The following is a 20,698-nucleotide window of genomic DNA, read 5'->3' as shown; positions in this document are numbered from 1 at the left end:
CAGTCCGGATAGGCTGAAGGCCCCAAGAGGGCGGATTAGACATGCCGAGGCTAGGAGAGTGGACCAGACAGACTGAAGGCCCGATGCGGGCGGACCAGTCATATTGTAGACTCAGAGAGTGGACCAGGTGGACTGAAGGCCCGGAGCGGGCGGACCAGTCATACTGTAGACTCGGAGAGAGAGTGGACCAGGTGGACTAAAGGCTTGGTGCAAGCGGACCAGTCACACTGTAGACTCGATATGCATGGTTGTTCTGTTTATGATATGTGTGTGGTATTGTGGTTGGTATTTTGGGGGTAACTCACTAAGCTTTCGGGCTTACAGTTTCAGTGTATTATTTCAGGTCAGGAGATCGTGGCAAGGCGAAGGCGTGATCGTACCATTCCTCAGATTTATGTTGATGTTTCTGGGATACTCTGATAATAAATGAATTGAAACCTTTTTGTAATAATTTAATGAATATGAGTTGCTTTTGGAAAAGTTTAAATTGTTTGTAAATTTTCGCGGTGTTACAGTACCGACGTGTCATTGGTGAATTGTCATCAATCAGAGTATAGATGATGACCACAGACTATTCTAGACAGTCTGGTGGAAACACTAGCAGGCTCGCAACCTGTAGGCGTGTGTTCATTCGGTGTACTCTATCCCCCCATGGTTGCCTTGTTAACATATATTCCTCAAGTATCCCGGAGTGATATTGTCTACCCGTTACTATAAAGATCCTTTAGGATAGGTTCCTTGTGGTCATCATTTTAGGGTCACAGAGTGAAAATAACAGGAACGGTAATCAGGTAATTTATTTGGTGTGGTGTGTTTATATTTAAAAGAATTTAAATATTATTATTGTGGATTGAAAACCCTACGTGCTCACCAGGCTCGCAAGCCTGACCCACTTAGTTTCTTTGTATCACAAGTAGCAGCGTAAGAGCACAAGTGTGATGGGCTTAAATCTGACGATAGATTTAAAAGAAAATAGGCCATTAGAATAATAAATTGTTGTAAGGCATGTAATATTACGTTTATGCGTATGTTTTTGTATTGACCATAATTAAATTGCTGCCCGGTTGCCTTCCGGTGATATGTATTGACCTCTATTATGTTTAAATAGCTTTGAGATTGGATTAAAAAAAGTTTTTAAATATAAATAAAAATACATTTGGAAATGCTTTGATAATGATATTGTCATGTTTTTGGGAACAAATTTCGCACTATTATTCTTTTGAAAATAAATACTATGATTTGAATAAGCATGAACAAATTAGTCTTTTCTGACCGTGAAATTGGGGATGTCACAGTTGGTATCAGAGCATTAGTTTAAGCGAACTAGGAATTTTAGGAAATTTTTAGACTTAAACTTAGAATGCTAAACGATGATTGTTAGCCTTCAATTGGTATCCGGACCGCTCGTCAGGCCTTCGGCCTGACTGGACCGCCTCGTAGGCCTTCAATTTATCCAGGCTGCCTTGGGTCTGTTAGCCTTCAGCACACAGCAGGACTGCCTCAACCCAACCACACACACATGTCGACATATATATAACAATTAAACACATAACCAGTCAACAGACAAACAGGTAGATCTTACAAATCACTAAGCATGTCATCATCATATTTGTCAGGATACTGATTTAACAAATCATAACAACATAGCAACATCCTACCTACCAGGATACCGGTCTAACAGATCATAACAACACTCAATTATAAGATAAACCAGGATAGTAATCTAACAGGTCTCGCATTGGTGCCTTCGACCCATAAGTACAGTGAGGAAAACTCACCTCGCACTACTGAATACACAGACGATACCTGGCTGCCAGATCCCCAAACCGCCAGCATCAAGACAACACCCCATCAACAACTGATTCCATGAATAATCTCTGACTGCAGATCCACTATCACACGCATGCTAATAGTTACAAAAATATCAATCCATCAACATCTAGCCATTGACTCATACTATGAGTCCAATTCAGGGTAAAAGACCTTTTTACCCTTCCTCAAGCATGGCCCAAAGCCAAGGCCCAATCATCAAAAATAAACTCCTTAAGTCCGATTATGTCCCAATTTTCCAAATTGACCCTAATTCCTTTCATAGCCTTCACTTAAGAAGATCCAGCAAGCCAAACGCCCAAACCATAAAATCCCAGACAGCCCAACACAACCCAATGCAAACCAAACCTGAATCTTGATCCAAAAAGGCTCAAATTACTTCAAGGCCCACACTTGGCCCAACTCCTTATTGGGCCTTATCTAAGGTCCGGTCCTCTAATTAGCCCAAAACATACTTATCCAGATAGTCCATTAGGTCCCAAGTATCAAAGCCCAATAGATGGCTCAATACCCGAAGCCCAAAGCAAAGGAGTCCAAAATAGTCATGTATGTGGGGCGTACCCCTTCGGTATGTTGGGCGTACCTCGCCTCACATTGACCACCATCGAGGTGGTTGACTTAGTACGCGGGGCGTACCCTCGCATGCCTTAAAATCCTTATAAGTGCTTAATGGATTAAGCACTTAAGCTCAACTTTAGATCCATGACTCAAAAGTACTCCCAAATCATAAAAGTCTCAAAATTTAACACTTTAGACGTGCAAAAAAGGCTTATTACATGGTCTTAACCCATTAAGACCTCCTATTAGCAACATAAAGCCAAACCAGCCAAAGGGACTCCAAATTGTATAACTTAGAACCCTTCCTAGGGTCTGAAAGGACAGCTCAAAATGTCTAAAACAAAGCATGCCTAACAACGGGACTTTTGGGACAAGAAGAACACTAAAAAGCTACCAAAACAAGATCTAAACAATCCAAACATAAAGGTAGAAGCTTTATACCTCCTGAAGCTCCTAAAGAATATGATAATCCCAGATCTATAAGTTTGCTTCCTTCTTTGACCCCTTTGATGCACTAACTTCTCCTTCAACCATACAAGAAACACACTCTTAACTCACACACACACACACACACACACACTAGAGGAGTTAGGGTTTGCCAACAACTATCCCAAAATTGGAGGCTGAAAAGATTGGGGGAGGCCATAATGATGCTTAAATACTCCACAAACCCTAAAGTTAGGGTTTCACCTAGATACTAGTACGCCATGCGTACATATACGTACGCCCAACGTACTATGCACGCCCTAGTACGCTTAGCGTACTCACATGTACGTCCAACGTACAACTCCTGCTCCAAAATTTACCATTTTGCCACTAGGGCTTCCCATGGCCACTCATTTCCAATCCAATGACTAAAAATGACATAATTACAACCCAATTGATGAATTTAAAATTATTTGAAGATTGGGGTGTTATAAATATTTTGATTTTTAAAGTTGCTATAGTCAAAGTTTAAAATATAACCAGCTAGAGTGTGTTTGACACATAATATTTGGAAGTTTAAAAACTTGGTTTGACATTATAAGCTTTTAACATTTAATTTAAACAAAATGTTTCAAATCTAGAAGCTATCTCACATAACATTTAACAAAAAAGTATTGGCTACCCGTTACTAGCTAATTGACTTGGATAGCTTAAGAACGAAGGGCGTTCACTGGAATTATTAATCAATTAATCTAAGTTTATCTTTATTAAATTTAAAATATTTTTTAGGTTCATTAATAATTGGTTCTTAGATATTGGTGTTTTTTCAACACAAAAATGCACGGCGGTTGGAAGCTCTTATAATAATATCTTCCATCATGAAAACGACCATACTCGATATGTCAATATATAGTTTCAGTACAAATGCTTACCGTTCCACTATAAGGGTCTAGAATTGAAATCTTTCAATAGTTTGAGGGTTATTATTTAAATTTACTGATTTAGTTTCTGTTTTTCTTCGCCGGTGGCTGAAAGAGAGGCAGTCAGCGCGCCATCAACAGACATGAATAGTAGAAGCGAAGAAGAAGATGGTCCGAGTACTCTGGATAGCTCTTTGCTTACCACCACCGACGTCAGTCGGAAACGTCGGAGCAATCAGTCGTCTTCTCCAGCGACAGCGGTGGTTGTGTTCAGCACTTTGGTGGCTGTCTGTGGATCTTTCGTTTACGGTTCTGCTGTAAGTTTTTCTGCAATCAATATTATATTTATTTGAATTTCTGTAGATATAGTCTATGAAATAGGATACGCAACATGTGTTCATCGGTATCGCAATCGATTTCATCAGGATTTTCGATTTTGTGAGATAAGATGGAATAGGATACGCAACAGTAAGTCCATATATTTAATTTTGCGGCTACTTTTTTTGTTAATTTCAGAATTCATAACAACTGTTATGTTGATTAACAATATAAAAATACATTGTTTGGCTGACACATAAGTAAAATTAGTTGATGATTACATCTAAAAATATCTTCTAACGATAGAAGGTTTTTTTTAGATCAAAATCAATGGCATCCGAATTAGTGAATAATTACGTAAAGGTAATTTGGATTGAACATTTGCAAAAAAGGAAAAGGAAAACTGTGAGTTCATATAGGACTCTCAAAAAGGGAACTTATTTTAAGCTTACTAATGCACAAATTAGGTTAATTTTTCTTATGAAAACTAATCTATGGTTGATACACAGGTTGGCTTTTCATCTCCAGCTCAGATGGGAATCATGGATGATCTTGGCATGTCCTTGGAACAGGTAGTGTCATTTTTGGTCACAAAAAAAATGTAATATACTAATATGTTCATATAACATGTTTAAGTGAAGTTTCTTATGCTTATGCTTTCCTCTTGTGTGTGGCTTCTCATAGGAAATGTTATGATTCAAATTCACATTTCTCAATGCTAATTTAGGGTTACAGAAATCTTATGATTATACTTCTTTTGTCTTCTCCATCTTGTTTTCACGGTTACTTGCAGTACTCAGTTTTTGGTTCAATATTGACAATTGGAGCCATGGTTGGTGCAGTTATGAGTGGGAAAATAGCCGATCAATTTGGAAGGAAAATGGTTTGTTTTTGTTTTACCTGTAACTTGCTGTTGTTATTATTTTGTATTCTTGTTCTTTAGTTCTCTTACTATTTGATTTGATATGATATGATATGATATGATATGATATGATATGCAGACCATGGGAATATCTCAAGTGTTTTGTTTGTTCGGGTGGTTAGCAATTTTATATTCTGAGGCAAGTCTTCCCCCTTTTTCATCTTTTTTTTTTCATAGATCTTGATGTGATCATTCATAATAGACAAATAAATGAATGTGTGTTGCTGTTTATTGTATTTAGTCCTCTAAAGTTCATGCATCTGATTGCTTTAACAGGCTTCTTGGTTGCTTGATGCTGGAAGACTATCAATAGGATATGGAGTTGGGGTTATCTCCTATGTGGTAATTGCAGGATATTCTTCAGTGATGTTACACTAATTTCCTTATTCTTTGACATTTGTAAGATTTCATCTTCAAATAACCAAATAGGTACCAGTTTACATAGCAGAAATAACACCCAAAAATCTTCGTGGAGCATTTACAGATGTTAATCAGGTAAACACAAATTGGTTAAATGCAATAAATAGTTTCATTTCTTTCTGTTCAGATCTCTTCCTATTAAGACATTATACTGAATGCATTGAGCACCATTTATGATTTATTACAGCTGATGATATCTATTGGAATATCTGTAATGTGGCTTCTTGGAATTCTTATTCATTGGCGTACGCTAGCTCTTATTGGTAAATTTCTTTTATAAACTTCAATGGTGTTTTTATAAATCTTGAAGACATTTTAATCAGAAAAATAGTTGTTATGTTATATCCATTTAGGAGGCATTCCATGTGTACTACAGGTTGTAGGCCTGTTCTTCATCCCTGAATCTCCTAGATGGCTGGTGAGTTTTATTTAAAAATTAAAATGTTAGTAATTTTCTATTTTCCATATGAGAGAAGATTATAACTAGCTTTTTGTAGGCAAAAATCGGTTTATGGAAAGAATGTGAGAATGCTCTACAAAAACTTAGGGGAGAGAATGCAGAAATCTCTGAAGAAGCTGCTGAAATCAGAGTAAACAACTTTTTCTTTTTTTTTGTTTAAAAAAAATCAATGAAATATATTTTTCTTTCTGTTTATAATACAGGATTACACAGAAACACTTGATCAGATATCAGAAAGTAGAGTCTTTGATTTGTTTCAACCGGAATATGCCAAATCTCTCATTGTAAGTCTTTCCATTTATAAATAAATATCATTTATTTTTCATAGGATTTAATTCATATTTCGATAATTGTATTTTAGATTGGAGTTGGACTTATGGTATTACAACAATTTGGAGGAGTCAATGCTATTGCATTTTATGCAAATTCTATCTTTATTTCTGCTGGTAAGGATCATGCTCTTGGGTTAAGCCTTTTTTATTTTATTTTTTATTTATTACTTTTTTTATGGGGATATATGATTTTGGATTAAAAAAAATATGTTGATGAAACAATACTGTTATTTTACAGGTTTTTCAAGTACTATTGGATCAATAGCACTGGTTCTTGTTCAGGTTATTCATACTCCCAAGTAGTTGACATCTTTAATTTTGGCAATCTTTTTTACAAGAGTAAATTACATAAATGGTCCTTGTGGTTTGGGGTAATCTGTGTGCTTGGTCCCTAACTTTTTGTTGTATAACTCGGATAGTCCGTATTGTTTGATTTTATTTTTTTATCAGTCCATAATCAATGAAAAAAAAAAGACTAATTTACCCTTATTGATTTCTTTTATTTTTTTTAATATTAAAAAATAACATGAGCCCACCCCCTTTCCCCTAAACACCCTCTTACTCCTATAAATAAGAAAATTAAAAAAAAAATGTTAAGGGCAATATAGTAATTTCAGGTCTGTCAGGGACAAAAACCATGATAAAATAATACTCCAAGGACGATCCGAGTTAAAAAAAAAAGAGCTAGGGACTAAATGTGCAGATTACCCGAAACCCCAGGGAGGATTTGTGTAATTTACTCTTTTTATAATCATTAATGAAATGTGTCTTGCAGATTCCATTTACCATTTTAGGTGTACTTTTGATGGATGTTTCGGGTAGACGACCACTACTGATGGTATGTATGTTTACAATATATATATATATATATATATATATATATATATATATATATATATATATATATATATATATATATATATATATATATATATATATATATATATATATATATATAATACAAGTAAATTCATGCTGTGCTATAATTGGATAGGTTTTTTGAACTCCAATGTTGTAATGAGAAATAAACTGAAGTAGAATGTTATAATTAGGTAGATTTTTTGTAATAAGAAATAAATTGAAGTAGGATGCTATAATAAACAAGTAGTCAGAAGTACCTTCTTTTCGACTAACATTAGACAATTAGAATTAAATTGTTTTTTTTTTTTTTTTTTTTTTTTTTTTTTTCTTCTTTTAAGGTTTCTGGTGGTGGAACTTGCTTGGGTTGTTTGCTTCTAGGGATATCATTTTTCCTACAGGTTTTTTATTTAAACAAAATTTAATCTCCACTTTCATTTTATTTTCTGGCCCAAAACTCATGAAGTAAAGTCTAATTTGCCCCTGCAGGACCACCTTGAAGAGAATAAAGGGTTAAGCCCTATTTTAGCACTTGTTGGAGTATTGGTAATGGAATTCTTCTACACTAATCAAAGTTCAATTTTATGTGGCTTTATAATTTTATATATTTGTGAATTGTAAGCAGGTTTTTAAAGGATCCTATTCATTGGGCATGGGAGGGATTCCATGGGTCATTATGTCTGAGGTGTGGCTTTTATTCAGCTTATTGATTTAAAATGGTAATTGGTAGTGTTTTTAATAACTAAATATTTTTGCTTTCAGATCTTTCCTATGAATATTAAGAGCTCAGCTGGAAGCCTTGTGACACTAGTTAACTGGTTTGGTTCTTGGGTTGTTTCATATTCTTTCAACTTCTTGATGGAATACAGCACTGAAGGTCCTCTCTCTCTCTCTCTCACTCTCACACACACACACACAAGAAAACTTGCTTATGGAGTTGATGGATTTTCATTTTTTTTTTTTTTTTTCACTCAGGAACATTTTTCATGTTTTCAAGCATATGCTGTGTGACTGTTTTGTTTGTTGCAAAATTAGTACCAGAGACCAAGGGTCGGACACTAGAAGAAATTCAAGCATCCATGAACACCTCTATTGAAACTTGATTACATGACATGATATGAAAGATTAGAATATAATGATTTTGTATGATATTTGATTCAAAAATTATAGAATCCATTTTTTGGACCTAGAAAGTATTAATTGTCGTGTAAAGTGTATTTTTTTGGGGGGGCTTAGTTTGGGAAAGTTTCAGACATTGCTATATAACGTGTATTAAAATGCAAAATATTGGGAACTAGTTGTAAAAAGATTAAAGATACAATGTGATATGAATAATAAAATACTAGTTTATAGCTCGTGGAAACCCGAAATAATTAAATTTTAATAGCAAAAACTCATAATTATTAATCAGTTACTTTCAATAAATTATTAATTAAACATAATATTGTAGGAAATACAATTAATTATCGGCAATCATAACTGAAACTTATTCAAGACAAATTTAAATTTCTTCTAAAATCATGGATGAAATAAGTAATTGCCTAACTTATTATCGATTTTTAAAAAATAAAAAATGATAAGAAAATTACAAGTGTTATTTTTATAGAGCATTTGAAAAGAAAAACATAAATTATGAGAAAATTACAAGTGATATTAGTTTAGGAAGATTTGCATTAATTAATTGTTCTTGAATAGTAGGCTATATTTAGAAATTCATCTCCGGTAGAAGCCATGTGAGATCAATGACTAAGGGTTAATCATATAAGATATTTTACTATTATATATACTAGGTATAATATACATGTATTATATGAGTTAATTAAAAAAAAGAATATAAAATGTCTAAATATTTAAGAACTTTAGATTTATATTGTAAATATATATATATATATATATATATATATATATATATATATATATATATATATATATATATCTACTATAATAAATGAAGGTTTTTTTTGCCACATGTCATCTTCTCATTCATTTAGACACATGACATTTTCTAAAATTTTTAATTTTTTTATTTTTCACTTGTCATTTTATTGTATTTTTTATTTTATTAAATGAAAATTCCACATTTAATATGTAAGGTAATATATATGTAAGGTATTTATTAGAAAGGGTTTATATATGTAATGTATTCAATACATTAAAGTCTCATTAATTTTAATAATTCAAAATTTTTCTTATTTTTTATATAAATTCAAACTTTTCAAATTGTTTGACAAAATTACATAAATGGTCCTCATGGTTGACAAAATCGACCAATTATGGTCCTTATGACGAATTCTTTACACAGATGGTCCCTGTGGTTTCAAAATCTTGCAAAGACGATCCTTTTGACTAACGGCGTTAACTTTTTCAGTTAAGTCATATGTGAAATGACATATTTGCCCTTCATGCATGAGGACGCTTTATGTAATATGTTTCTACCACAGGGACCATTTATGTAATTTTCTCTATTATTTATTATTTTTTTATTTATTTTAATTATATATTTAAGGATTTAGATTTGTTTAGATTTATTGTTTAATATATATATATATATATATATATATATATATATATATATATATATATATATATATATATATATGCTAACATTTTTTAACGTTTTGCTCAAATTATTTTTTCTAATCTTTTTGACATTTTCTTCAAATAAATTTATTAATGTTTTTTATGTTGACGTTTTATTCGAATATTATTTATTTATTTATTTATTTTTTTGACGTTATGTTTGAATACATTTTTCAACATATAGTATGTTTATATTTGTTTAAGGATTTCACGACTATTGTAATTATAATTCGTAACTTAATTCACTTTTAATTATGTTTTCATTTTTTTTCTTTTATCAGGTTATATAATTATTATTTTTTAATTCAAATATTTAACTATATAAGGTTATATAATTATTATTTTTGTAATATAATTTATTAACATTTTTTATAAAAAAAGTGTAAAATGTTTGTTAAACGTGAATATGATTAATATAGATTAGGTAGATATAGGTTACGCTGAGACCCGCCTCAAAATGTTGCCAAGAACGTCTAGGTCATTTCACTTTTTTTTTTTTTTTTTTTTTTTTTTTTTTTTTTTTTTTGTTTTTAGCAGTGTTATAAAAAATCACAATTAGTTCCCGATTAATCTCAGTTTAATCCCTAAGCGCTACCTGACCGATTAGAGGCCCTTGCGTTGTGATTTTTTACAACACTGCTAAAAACAAAAAAAAAAAAAAAAAATCACTCAAAACAATTACATTTAAATCCAATGTGAAATGACTTGGTCGTTCTCGGCAACATTGTGAGGCGGTCTCAGCTTAACCTATGTCTACCTAATCTATATTAATCATATTCACGTTTAACAAACATTTTACACTTTTTTGTAAAAAAATGTTAATAAATTAGTTTACAAAAATAATAATTATACAACCTTATATAGTTAAATATTTGAATTAAAAAATAATAATTATATAACCTGATAAAAGAAAAAAAATGAAAACATAATTAAAAGTGAATTAAGTTACGAATTATAATTACAATAGCCGTGAAATCCTTTAACAAATATAAACATACTATATGTTGAAAAATGTATTCGAACATAATGTCAAAAAAATAGATAAATAATACTCGAATAAAACGTCAACATAAAAAACATTAATAAATTTACTTGAAGAAAATGTCAAAAAGATTAGAAAAAATAATTTGAGCAAAACGTTAAAAAAATGTTAGCATGTATATATATATATATATATATATATATATATATATATATATATATATATATATATATATATATATATATATATATTAAACAATAAATTTAAACAAATCTAAATCCTTAAATATATAATTAAAATAAATAAAAAAAATAATAAATAATAGAGAAAATTACATAAATGGTCCCTGTGGTAGAAACATATTACATAAAGCGTCCTTATGCATGAAGGGCAAATATGTCATTTCACATAGGACTCAACTGAAAAAGTTAACGCCGTTAGTCAAAAGGACTGTCTTTGCAAGATTTTGAAACCACAGGGACCATCTGTGTAAAAAATTCGTCATAAGGACCATAATTGGTCGATTTTGTCAACCATGAGGACCATTTATGTAATTTTGTCTTGTTAAAATTTCATATTTAATTCTTTTAAAATAAACTCATATAATACATGGTTCTCACACTTGGTGTATATATATATATATATATATATATATATATATATATATATAAAATAAAAGTGGCATAGCATGACATTCCCTGTCACAGTTCATGATGCCTGGTTATAGTTGTCCAAAATCAAAACCCTTTAAAATAAAGGGACCAAACATGAAAATATTCCTTAGTTTGGGGCGTAAGTACTTAAATAGTTAAACATAGTTTTTGTATTTTCCCGGTGATGAAGACAGCCCCGCCATTCACATGCAAGGACAGTCGCCTATCCCCCCCCCCCCCCCCCCCCCCCCCCCCCCTTCTCTCACACACACACACACATACAGTGATATGGGAAGCAGAAGCGACGGGGATGATCCGAGTACTTCGGAGAGTTTATTGCTCATCACTACTGAAGATAGGCAGCAACGGAGGAGTAACACCTCATCTTCTCCGGCGACAGCCGTGGTTGTATTCAGCACTGTGGTAGCTGTTTCTGGATCTTACGTTTTCGGTTCTGCTGTAAGTTCCTCTATGATCGATATGATATCATAAAATATAGATATTTGTACTTCAATGGAAATAAGATACGCAGCTTAAGTTCAATTCAATACTGGAATTGATTAATTTGGGTAGGATGATTCATGTTATTAGAGAAGATGAAAAGTCAACTGTTCTACAGCTATCGTTGTCAAATATAATGAACGAATGTTAGGATAATCTTCCTTTAATTTCAGCATTTACTATTGCGCACTATATATTAATTTTCTTGTTTAACATACGAATATGCTGAAAGAAATTGTGAGCCTTCAATCAAATTTGGGTAAAACATGTCGACTTCTCTTATAAACCCTAATCTAGAATTCTATATGTGTTTGGTGTATATATACTCAGGTTGGCTTTTCATCTCCAGCTCAGACTGGAATCATGGAAGACCTTAGCATGTCCTTGGAAGAGGTAATCTCAGCATGTTTAAGTGAAACTTCTTTAATCAATTATCAATATATTAATATACCGAATCTTAATTGTTAAAATAATCATTTCAAAATTCATGATTGTAAGGTCTTTCATATATTTTTGATTGTGCTCAAGTTTCTCAATCTTGTTTTCATGGTTAATTGCAGTATTCAGTTTTTGGTTCAATATTGACAATCGGAGCTATGGTAGGTGCAGTTATGAGTGGGAAAATTGCTGATCAACTTGGAAGGAGAAGGGTAAATTTGTGATTTTAAGGTTTTTCATTTGTTTATCAATATATCTTAAAAAGTTTCCTTTTCCCTTTGATTTGATCCGATATGCAGACCATGGGGCTTTCTGAAATGTTTTGTTTGTTAGGGTGGTTAGCAATTTTATATTCCAAGGCAATTCCTTTCCTTCTCTCTCTCTCTCTCTTTTATTTTTATTTCTTTAGTGTTGCATTGTTGTGTACTCATTCATCTTATCACTTTTGTAATTACTCTTAAAACAGGTTTCTTGGTTGCTGGATGTTGGAAGACTGTTGATAGGATATGGAATTGGGGTTCTCTCTTATGTGGTAATTACAACATCATCTTCATTCTGTTACACCAATTTCTGAAATGTTTTCTTCTTCTATATTGTTCTGTGTAACATTAAAAAAGGTGTCAAATTTGAATAACAAACAGGTACCAGTTTACATAGCAGAAATAACACCTCAAAACCTTCGTGGAGCATTTACCACTGTTAATCAGGTAATAAAATAAAAAGCTGTAAATATTTTCACTACTCCAGATTCATCCTTTAATAAAAAGCTGTAAATGCATGCCTAACTTCATTGATATCACCATTTATAGCTGATGATATGCATTGGAGTATCTGTAATGTGGCTTATTGGAACTTTCATTCATTGGCGTTCACTAGCTTTAATTGGTAAATAAATTTCAATGATTTCTCTAAATCTTTAATAAATCTTTTTGATTATATCCAATAGTTGTTATGTTCTTACAGGAATCATTCCATGTATGCTACAGATTCTAGGCCTTTTATTCATTCCTGAATCTCCTAGATGGCTTGTGAGTTGGTTACATATTGTTAATGTTTGTAGATTTTCAAAGTATAATGTTGTAAAAGGAAGAAATTAATGAAAGTAGAATGTTACAATAAACAAATAAATGAAAGTAGTTGCTATTGATATGACTTCAGTGTACATTAAACTGAATGTTTAAAAGCTTTTGGCCTGTTGCATGGCATAATAAAAGATATTTAAGGAAAAATGTTTTATCCATTGCTTTTTACAGGCAAAAATTGGTTTATGGAAAGAATGTGAGTATGCTTTACAACAACTTAGGGGAGAGAATGCAGATATCTCTGAAGAAGCTGCTGAAATCAGAGTAAACAACTTTTTTTTTTTTTTTTTAAATCAATGGGAATATATTTTTCTTTCTGTTTATAATACAGGATTACACAGAAACACTTGATCAGATATCAGAAAGTGGAGTCTTTGATTTGTTTCAACCAGAATATGCCAAATCTCTCATTGTAAGTCTTTCCATTTATAAATAAATATCATTTATTTTTCATAGGCTTTAATTCATTTTGTGATAATTGTATTTTAGATTGGAGTTGGACTTATGGTATTACAACAATTTGGTGGAGTCAATGCTATTGCATTTTATGCAAATTCCATCTTTATTTCTGCTGGTAAAAGAAAGATTTTTTTTTTTTTTTTTTTTTTTAAATATAATTTCTGTTCTTAAGTTCATTTAGAAATAAATTACAAGTATATGGATAATTGACCATTGAATAACAGGTTATGAACATTTTTTTACAGGTTTTTCAAGTAGCATTGGTTCAATAGCAATGGTTATTGTTCAGGTTATTCATACTCCCACTTAGTTCCTCTCTTTAATTATTTGCAGTTTTTTATGAAAATATTATTGTTAATTTTCTTCAGGTTCCATTTACTTTATTAGGCGTACTTTTAATGGATGTTTCAGGTAGAAGGCCTCTACTAATGGTACAAACTTTTTATCCTCTTTTCACAAATCATTTGTTAGCCATTTTTTACAAATGACGTAAATACCCTCTTCATCCTCATTTTTGAGAAAGCATTAAGCATCCCTATTATGAAAAAAGCCGCTTTTAAGTTAAATCTAGGGTTTGCTTTAAGTGTTTTTTTTTTTACTAAATAGAATAGATTAAAGTATATGTTGATAACCCAAACATATAATTTGTTTTTTTTTTCAAGGTCTCAGCAGCTGGAACATGCTTAGGTTGTTTCCTAACTGGGATATCATTTTTGCTACAGGTTCATTTATTTATATTAAAATTAAATAAAATTTCCACTTCATTTTTTTACTTTTTAGGATAAAAAAAAAAAAATTAGAATTTTGTAATTTGTGGTTTCAGGATCTTCAAGAGAATAAGGGAGTAAGCCCTATCTTGGCACTTGTTGGTGTATTGGTATTGAGTATTGAGTTTTGAACTCACTAATTTTCTTTTTTAATTAATCATGAAAACAACTGAAGAATTAATATTAATTTTAAATAGGTGTTTACAGGATCTTTTTCATTAGGCATGGGAGGGATTCCATGGGTAATTATGTCTGAGGTATGCCTTTCATTCGACTTAATACATTTTATCCAGATTAATATAAACAACAAAAAAAAAAAGTAAATGATAATTCTTGTAGTCCTTTGTATAATCTCTGGTACAACACAAAAAATAATACTCGTATAATTTCTTTTTTATTTTTTTATTATTTTTTTCAGATATTTCCTATAAATATCAAGGGTTCAGCTGGAAGTCTTGTGACAGTAGTTAACTGGTTTGGTTCCTGGGTTGTTTCATATGCTTTTAACTTCCTCATGAAGTTTAGCACCGAAGGTTCTCTCTCTCTCTCACACACACACACACACAAAATCATACAAGAAAATATTGGTTACAATGATTGTATATTTATGGAGTTGATGGATTTTCATTTTTTTTTTTTTTTCACTCAGGAACATTTTTCATGTTTTCAAGCATATGCTGTGTGACTGTTTTGTTTGTTGCAAAATTAGTACCAGAGACCAAGGGTCGGACACTAGAAGAAATTCAAGCATCCATGAACCCTTTTATTGTGAATTGATGTATAATATGCATACCACATACATCCATACATGCATGCACATGTCCTTCATTTTAGAATGAGTTGTTTTGAGTGTAAAGATTATAAAACTAATCGATTATTGGGTAGGACATGTCCAATCTCACACCTTTCTTTGAGATGGAATTTGTAATATTTGTTCCTTACATGTTGTCGTATCATCATGGGTAATAAACAGGGTGTATAATCAGACTTCTTTGTGATGTATGTATATTGTACTCTTTACAACAAATTTGAAAGATTTCTTCGTATTTATGGAGATATAAGATTGTTAGATTTGTTTTAAGTTGAGGTGTTTGTTTTATTGTGAAGCTCACATGTTTTTCTAAAATATTGTGATGTTTTATGACCGTTTTTCCTCCAAACGAGAAATGGAGCACAAAAATAGGGCATGATCGTGGGTCCAAGTTAAGTATTTGTTACCGACATAACGTAATTGGTTCCTAATTAAGAAAAGAGTAAATTACACGAATGGTCCCTATGGTTTGGGGTATTTTGTGTGTTTGGTCCCTAACTTATTTTTTTAACTTGAAAAGTCTTTACTGTTTGTTTTTGTTATGCTCTTGGTTTTTATTGTTTGTTTTTGTTACGTGTTTGTTTCTTGTATTATCTAAAAAGACTATTATTTAAATAAGGAAAAATGGTGGGGTATTTAAGATAATGTGAATGGGTGGGGTGGGGTTAGGGGTGTTTATTTAAATAAATTAAAAAAATCAAGATAAAAATAGTCTTTTTAAGATAGGGATCAAATATGTAACAAAAACAAACAATAAAGACTTTCCGAATTAAAAAATAAGCTAGGGACCAAATGCACAAATTACCCTAAACCCTAGGGACCATTTATGTAATTTACTCTTAAGAAAATGGTGTCAAACCTTTATAAGATTTTGACACGTAAAACCAGTTTGTTTCTGTCTTTCTTAGAATCAAATTGACTTTGAACAGATCTATTATCTATTAAATAAGTGAGACATTTTTACTTGTATTATATCCATTTAAAACTCCGTTACTATTCATTTTCATCTAATCAAAAACCATCCAATATATTTTTTAATTATAATGTTTGATGGTATTTATTACATTAATTGATTAATATTGAGATATATAGTTCACATAGGTAGATTATGTTCAAAGGGTTTGGAGAATTTTAGGTGGTTGTGGATTGAAGATTTTAAACAAAATGATATGATGTCAATATGTTGAGATGGGTAGAATTCTTTTAAATGTATGTATAATTGTTGTTGAGAAAATGTGAGTAGGATCCTTTTATATGTATGTATAATTGTTGTTGAGAAAATGTGACTGATGCAATCCAATTTAATGTATTGACAAAATCACAAACAACAACGGAAAATATCATGAACTAATCAAACAACCAAAAAAAAAAACGTGAAACAATGTCCATAATTTCATTGATAAAAGGGTTTTTGGTACAAAATACTTTAAACTAAAAATGAAGAACAAAAATTAATTAATTCTTCATGGGTTGAGGTTGAAAGTGATAGTGATTGTGATTTTGGATAAAAAGTATATTCTTCTTGATAAGCCGTAAAGATGGTACATAAAAAGGTGAATAAATGAGCCTGTTAGATATTTTTGGTGTAAAGACGAGGTAACATGGGATGAAATAAAAAAAGAATGTTCTTGATTTCTTATGAATTGCGTAAGAAAATGTTAAGAAAATGATAAGAATGATCGACGTAATTAAAGGATAATATGGACACTGGTTGTGGTGAAAAATATAGGTCGGGAATGTCTGTATTCCGAACTAGTGGATCATTTTTTTCAAATTAATTTATGGGTTGTTATTTCTTTTAAAAAAAATTACAAAAGTAGATTAATCAATTTCCCTAATATAAAAAATTAAAAGTTGAGTTATATCATAATTTCTCCTTCCATTTAATAAACATTAATCAACATGAAAGAAACTTTCCATCCTATATAGCATAAAGCAAACAATCTTTTCCTTGAAAGAAATCATAAAACAAACACTCTTTTGCGTGTGAGAAATCATTTCATATTTTCATTCCATCAACAGATTCCTTAACTGCTGGCATCCCCCTTTACAAATTTCCCAGGTCAAAGAACAACCTTTCTTACCTCCTTCAACATATTCCATTAATGGCAGCTGTTCCCACTTCCCATCCCCAGCCCACCATTTGACAAATTCACGCGAATCACTCAAAAAAGTTCATAGTTATCTCCATTTGTCTACATGTAAATACCTCGATTCATAGATTCAGATCAATCCAACCATAATTTACATCTCAGAAAATGATCAATTCCAGCGAAACTGAGCAGCAAAAATTTCTCCCCAAGAGAATAATCTTGGTTCGACATGGCGAGAGCGCAGGAAATCTCGACGGTGCAGCCTACACCACCACCCCCGATTACAAGATCCCTCTAACACCAGATGGTATAGCACAAGCCAATCTCGCCGGAACCCAGATCCGGGATGTGATCTCCGACTCCGGGAAGCTCCGTAACTGGAAGGTTTGCTTTTATGTATCACCTTATGAGCGAACTAGGTCAACTCTTCGAGAGATTGGGAAATCGTTCCCTAGAAAGAGAGTAATTGGGGTTCGAGAAGAATGTAGAATTAGGGAACAGGATTTTGGGAATTTTCAGATTACTGAGAGGATGAAGATTATAAAGGAGACTAGAGAACGATTTGGTAGATTCTTCTATCGATTTCCTGAGGGCGAATCTGCTGCTGATGTCTTCGATCGTGTTTCAAGTGAGTCTCCTCTTCTCTTTTAACGCTGCTTACCTTTTTGTTTCTGTAATTTAACGGCTTTACGAAGAACCTCCATTGTTGTACTCTGTAATCCAATTTGTGATCCATTTGTCAAGAGTTTTAAGTCATGAAAATGGTAGAAGCTTCGCTCCGATTCCTTTGATAGATTATTTCAAAAAAACTGTGTAAAATTTTCAGGCTTTCTTGAATCTTTATGGAGGGACATCGACAGCAGGTTTCAGCATGACCCTGCAGATGATTTAAACATCATAATAGTTTCACATGGACTTGCTGCTCGTGTCTTTCTAATGAAATGGTTCAAATGGACAGTTGAACAATTCGAATACTTAAATAATTTCAACAATTGTGAGTTCAGAGTAATGCAATTAGGAGATGGAGGTGAATACAGTTTAGCTGTTCATCATTCAGAAGAAGAAATGCAACAATGGGGATTATCTCCTGAAATGATAGCTGACCAAAAATGTCGTGCAAATTCTCCAAGAGGTGGATTTATTGAAAAATGTCAATGGTATTTAGATGGTTTCTTTGACCATGTTGACCCTGATGATTCTGAAGATGGTGAAAATGAAGATAACACTGATGACAAAACTGTTTCTTGAAGTGAAAAGATAATAATGTAAACTGCAAACATTATAGCAATGTATTTATATTTCTTTACTCATGATAGTTAGATATTTGAATTACTTTGATTCTTTGAATAACATTGTGTGGGGGATTCTTTTTTGGGAAAATTGATATTGCCTGTAAAAAAATGTAAAAGGCGTAACGTATATTACCATTTTTCCTGCGATTTGCTATTTTTTTTCTTTTTGTTATATTAGAGGAATTTACTGTTGGAATTGATTTATGTAGGACTTGGTTGATATTTGCCATTGTATTTATTCTAAACAAAAGTGACTACAATGTAATAGAAGGCTCTTCATAAAGGGAAAATATGCAAAGATTTAGTTTGCTTTGATCAATCTCGTGTTTTAGGTTCCTTTTATGTCGTTCAAGAACAAATGATGATATAGGTGTAAGTAACACATGAATGAATGGTTGTATATTCTAGCTATAGATAACCCTTTGCTTGAATCGAACCCTATTACTATTACCAGTTTGATCATCTACAATGTGTTTTAGGAATCCCATGTCTAGACAAGACCCACAAAAATGAATAATAAATAATGTTATCATTGTGAGTAGATTATATTATTAGTTCATTAATAAGTGGTTGTTTTTACCTAATGAACTTCATTCACTTGGACAAGATTTAATTTTGTAAGCTATTGATGTTTCATTTTTAATCACCTCTTGGCCAGAGGGGTACAAAAAAATCGGTTCATGATCCGAAGCCGGTTTGAAAACCGAAACCGATCCGATTTATAATTTGGATTGGTTGAAACAAATCTGGTTTCAAACTGTTTGTACCAGTTTGAGTATCTTAGCAATGGAACTTATCTTAGCAATGGAACTGGTTTTCAAACCTATAAAAAACTGATTTTCATATAGTAAAAAAATTGTTTTCAACCATTATTTATTCAATTTGTTGTTTATACAAAGGTTTTAGATGTTTCCCAAGACCGAATTTCACATGGATGTCTGGAAAATATTTTTTTTAACAATTAAAAGTTGAAAAATATCGACCTCTAAACAATCCCGAATACCCGAAAATTACCTTAGGTCATGACATAGCCATGAGTTTTATTTATTTGCTTGTTTATGATCAAACATTAAAGTTTCGTAAAATCCGATACCAAAAATAAGTTCGGTAAAATATGAAAAATTAGCAAAAAAATATGTTTTTTTTCAAAGCTGTTTCATACCGATCGTAACCTGTTCCTATAAGTTTGTGTATTTTTGTTCGGAAACCGGTTTGAAACCGATTCGATTTTGACTTTTGTTGAACCAAACCGAACCGGTTGTAAAACCGATTCGATTTCCATAAAAAAAGTTTGTGCAAACCAATATTTTTCAACTTGTTTTGCCACGTTAAAGCGGATTGTGTGGGTTTGATGTTTATTTTTAGAGAAATTAAATATCATTCTACTTTAGTTCTTACTTATTTTCCTACCTATATGAAATAATGACAATCCTTTTAAGGGAGAATTTTATATATGCTCTTTTTAAACATCAAAATATCATATTTATCCAACTTAATTTTTAAATATCATATTTACCTTTCATAAAATTTTTAAATATCATATTTACCATTCATAAAATTTCAAAATATCATATATGTCATTTTTAAACATAAAATATCATATATGTCCTTCTTAAATATCAAAATATCGTATATGCACTTTTTAAACATCAAAATATCAATGGTAATATCTAAAATATCATCTATCTATAACATGATAATGATCAACAACAACAAAAACTAAACAATCAAAATATACATTCCATAGAAAATGTTGAAGATGAATTTTTTTTGTTATTCAAGAAGGCCGACATTCCAACAATTTAGAAGTTCAAATTCCATTATCATAGACGTAAGGATAATATGGTTAAATTTCTTAATTATTATAATAATCTAAGGTATAAAAATGATTATAAAATATTAAAAACATTATAAAAAAAGATTTGGCAAATATGATATTTTGAAGGTTTATGAAGGATAAATATAATATTAAGAAATTAGACTGGACAAATATTAT

The 20,698-nt window shown here is 31.5% G+C and overlaps 3 protein-coding genes across 16 annotated transcripts; all 3 read left to right on the top strand.

Annotated features, from left to right (window-relative positions):
• The first annotated feature begins 3,742 nt into the window (after window positions 1–3,742).
• LOC111894521 (sugar transporter ERD6-like 5) lies at window positions 3,743–8,399 on the top strand. Of its 5 annotated transcripts, none has more exons than XM_042902509.2 (19): window positions 3,914–4,051; window positions 4,160–4,202; window positions 4,562–4,624; window positions 4,895–4,935; window positions 5,054–5,113; window positions 5,251–5,316; window positions 5,404–5,469; window positions 5,582–5,657; window positions 5,748–5,812; window positions 5,892–5,984; window positions 6,058–6,138; window positions 6,216–6,300; window positions 6,425–6,468; window positions 6,962–7,024; window positions 7,386–7,445; window positions 7,534–7,590; window positions 7,670–7,729; window positions 7,807–7,921; window positions 8,020–8,399. In XM_042902509.2, the coding sequence occupies exons 4-19, from the start codon at window positions 4,897–4,899 to the stop codon at window positions 8,145–8,147; spliced, it is 1,158 nt and encodes a 385-aa protein (XP_042758443.1). In that variant the 5' UTR covers window positions 3,914–4,051; window positions 4,160–4,202; window positions 4,562–4,624; window positions 4,895–4,896; the 3' UTR covers window positions 8,148–8,399. The 5 variants fall into 5 exon arrangements, with proteins under 5 accessions (XP_023746354.1, XP_042758443.1, XP_023746356.1 ...); XM_023890588.3 differs by having other exon boundaries at window positions 4,846–4,935; XM_023890586.3 differs by lacking the exon at window positions 4,160–4,202 and having other exon boundaries at window positions 3,743–4,051; window positions 4,846–4,935.
• A 3,113-nt stretch (window positions 8,400–11,512) lies between these two features.
• LOC111894522 (sugar transporter ERD6-like 5) lies at window positions 11,513–15,587 on the top strand. Of its 10 annotated transcripts, none has more exons than XR_006192273.2 (18): window positions 11,513–11,718; window positions 12,091–12,153; window positions 12,321–12,410; window positions 12,498–12,557; window positions 12,665–12,730; window positions 12,840–12,905; window positions 13,008–13,083; window positions 13,162–13,226; window positions 13,452–13,544; window positions 13,612–13,692; window positions 13,770–13,854; window positions 13,985–14,028; window positions 14,108–14,170; window positions 14,402–14,461; window positions 14,563–14,623; window positions 14,704–14,763; window positions 14,925–15,039; window positions 15,156–15,179. XR_006192273.2 is itself a non-coding variant. In XM_023890592.3 (18 exons), the coding sequence occupies exons 1-18, from the start codon at window positions 11,548–11,550 to the stop codon at window positions 15,281–15,283; spliced, it is 1,407 nt and encodes a 468-aa protein (XP_023746360.1). In that variant the 5' UTR covers window positions 11,513–11,547; the 3' UTR covers window positions 15,284–15,587. The 10 variants fall into 10 exon arrangements, 6 of the variants coding, with proteins under 6 accessions (XP_023746360.1, XP_023746359.1, XP_042758444.1 ...); XM_023890592.3 differs by having other exon boundaries at window positions 14,563–14,583; window positions 15,156–15,587; XM_023890591.3 differs by having other exon boundaries at window positions 14,563–14,616; window positions 15,156–15,587.
• A 1,647-nt stretch (window positions 15,588–17,234) lies between these two features.
• LOC111894523 (phosphoglycerate mutase-like protein AT74H) lies at window positions 17,235–18,849 on the top strand. The gene is made up of 2 exons (XM_023890598.3): window positions 17,235–18,038; window positions 18,237–18,849. Exons 1-2 carry the CDS (start codon window positions 17,576–17,578, stop codon window positions 18,656–18,658), a joined length of 885 nt encoding a protein of 294 aa, XP_023746366.1. The 5' UTR covers window positions 17,235–17,575; the 3' UTR covers window positions 18,659–18,849.
• The last annotated feature ends 1,849 nt before the right edge of the window (window positions 18,850–20,698 follow it).

The sequence above is a fragment of the Lactuca sativa genome, chromosome 5, assembly GCF_002870075.4.
Source record: "Lactuca sativa cultivar Salinas chromosome 5, Lsat_Salinas_v11, whole genome shotgun sequence".
Taxonomy (NCBI): Eukaryota; Viridiplantae; Streptophyta; class Magnoliopsida; order Asterales; family Asteraceae; genus Lactuca; species Lactuca sativa.
The sequence above is the reverse complement of the archived record's forward strand: the minus strand, read 5'-3'. Positions and strand labels throughout refer to the sequence as shown.

What these genes read in the sequence shown, in the direction of transcription:
- LOC111894523 (XM_023890598.3), top strand. Translation starts at nt 17,576, where the DNA reads ATGATCAATTCCAGCGAAACTGAGCAGCAAAAATTTCTCCCCAAGAGA. An exon ending in TGTCTTCGATCGTGTTTCAA is followed by an intron (nt 18,039 to 18,236) that starts GTGAGTCTCCTC and finishes TAAAATTTTCAG; the next exon opens with GCTTTCTTGAATCTTTATGG.
- LOC111894522 (XM_023890591.3), top strand. Translation starts at nt 11,548, where the DNA reads ATGGGAAGCAGAAGCGACGGGGATGATCCGAGTACTTCGGAGAGTTTA. An exon ending in GCGTTCACTAGCTTTAATTG is followed by an intron (nt 13,084 to 13,161) that starts GTAAATAAATTT and finishes ATGTTCTTACAG; the next exon opens with GAATCATTCCATGTATGCTA. An exon ending in GGATATCATTTTTGCTACAG is followed by an intron (nt 14,462 to 14,562) that starts GTTCATTTATTT and finishes TTGTGGTTTCAG; the next exon opens with GATCTTCAAGAGAATAAGGG.
- LOC111894521 (XM_023890586.3), top strand. Translation starts at nt 3,878, where the DNA reads ATGAATAGTAGAAGCGAAGAAGAAGATGGTCCGAGTACTCTGGATAGC. An exon ending in TTGGCATGTCCTTGGAACAG is followed by an intron (nt 4,625 to 4,845) that starts GTAGTGTCATTT and finishes GGTTACTTGCAG; the next exon opens with TACTCAGTTTTTGGTTCAAT. An exon ending in TAGCAATTTTATATTCTGAG is followed by an intron (nt 5,114 to 5,250) that starts GCAAGTCTTCCC and finishes TTGCTTTAACAG; the next exon opens with GCTTCTTGGTTGCTTGATGC.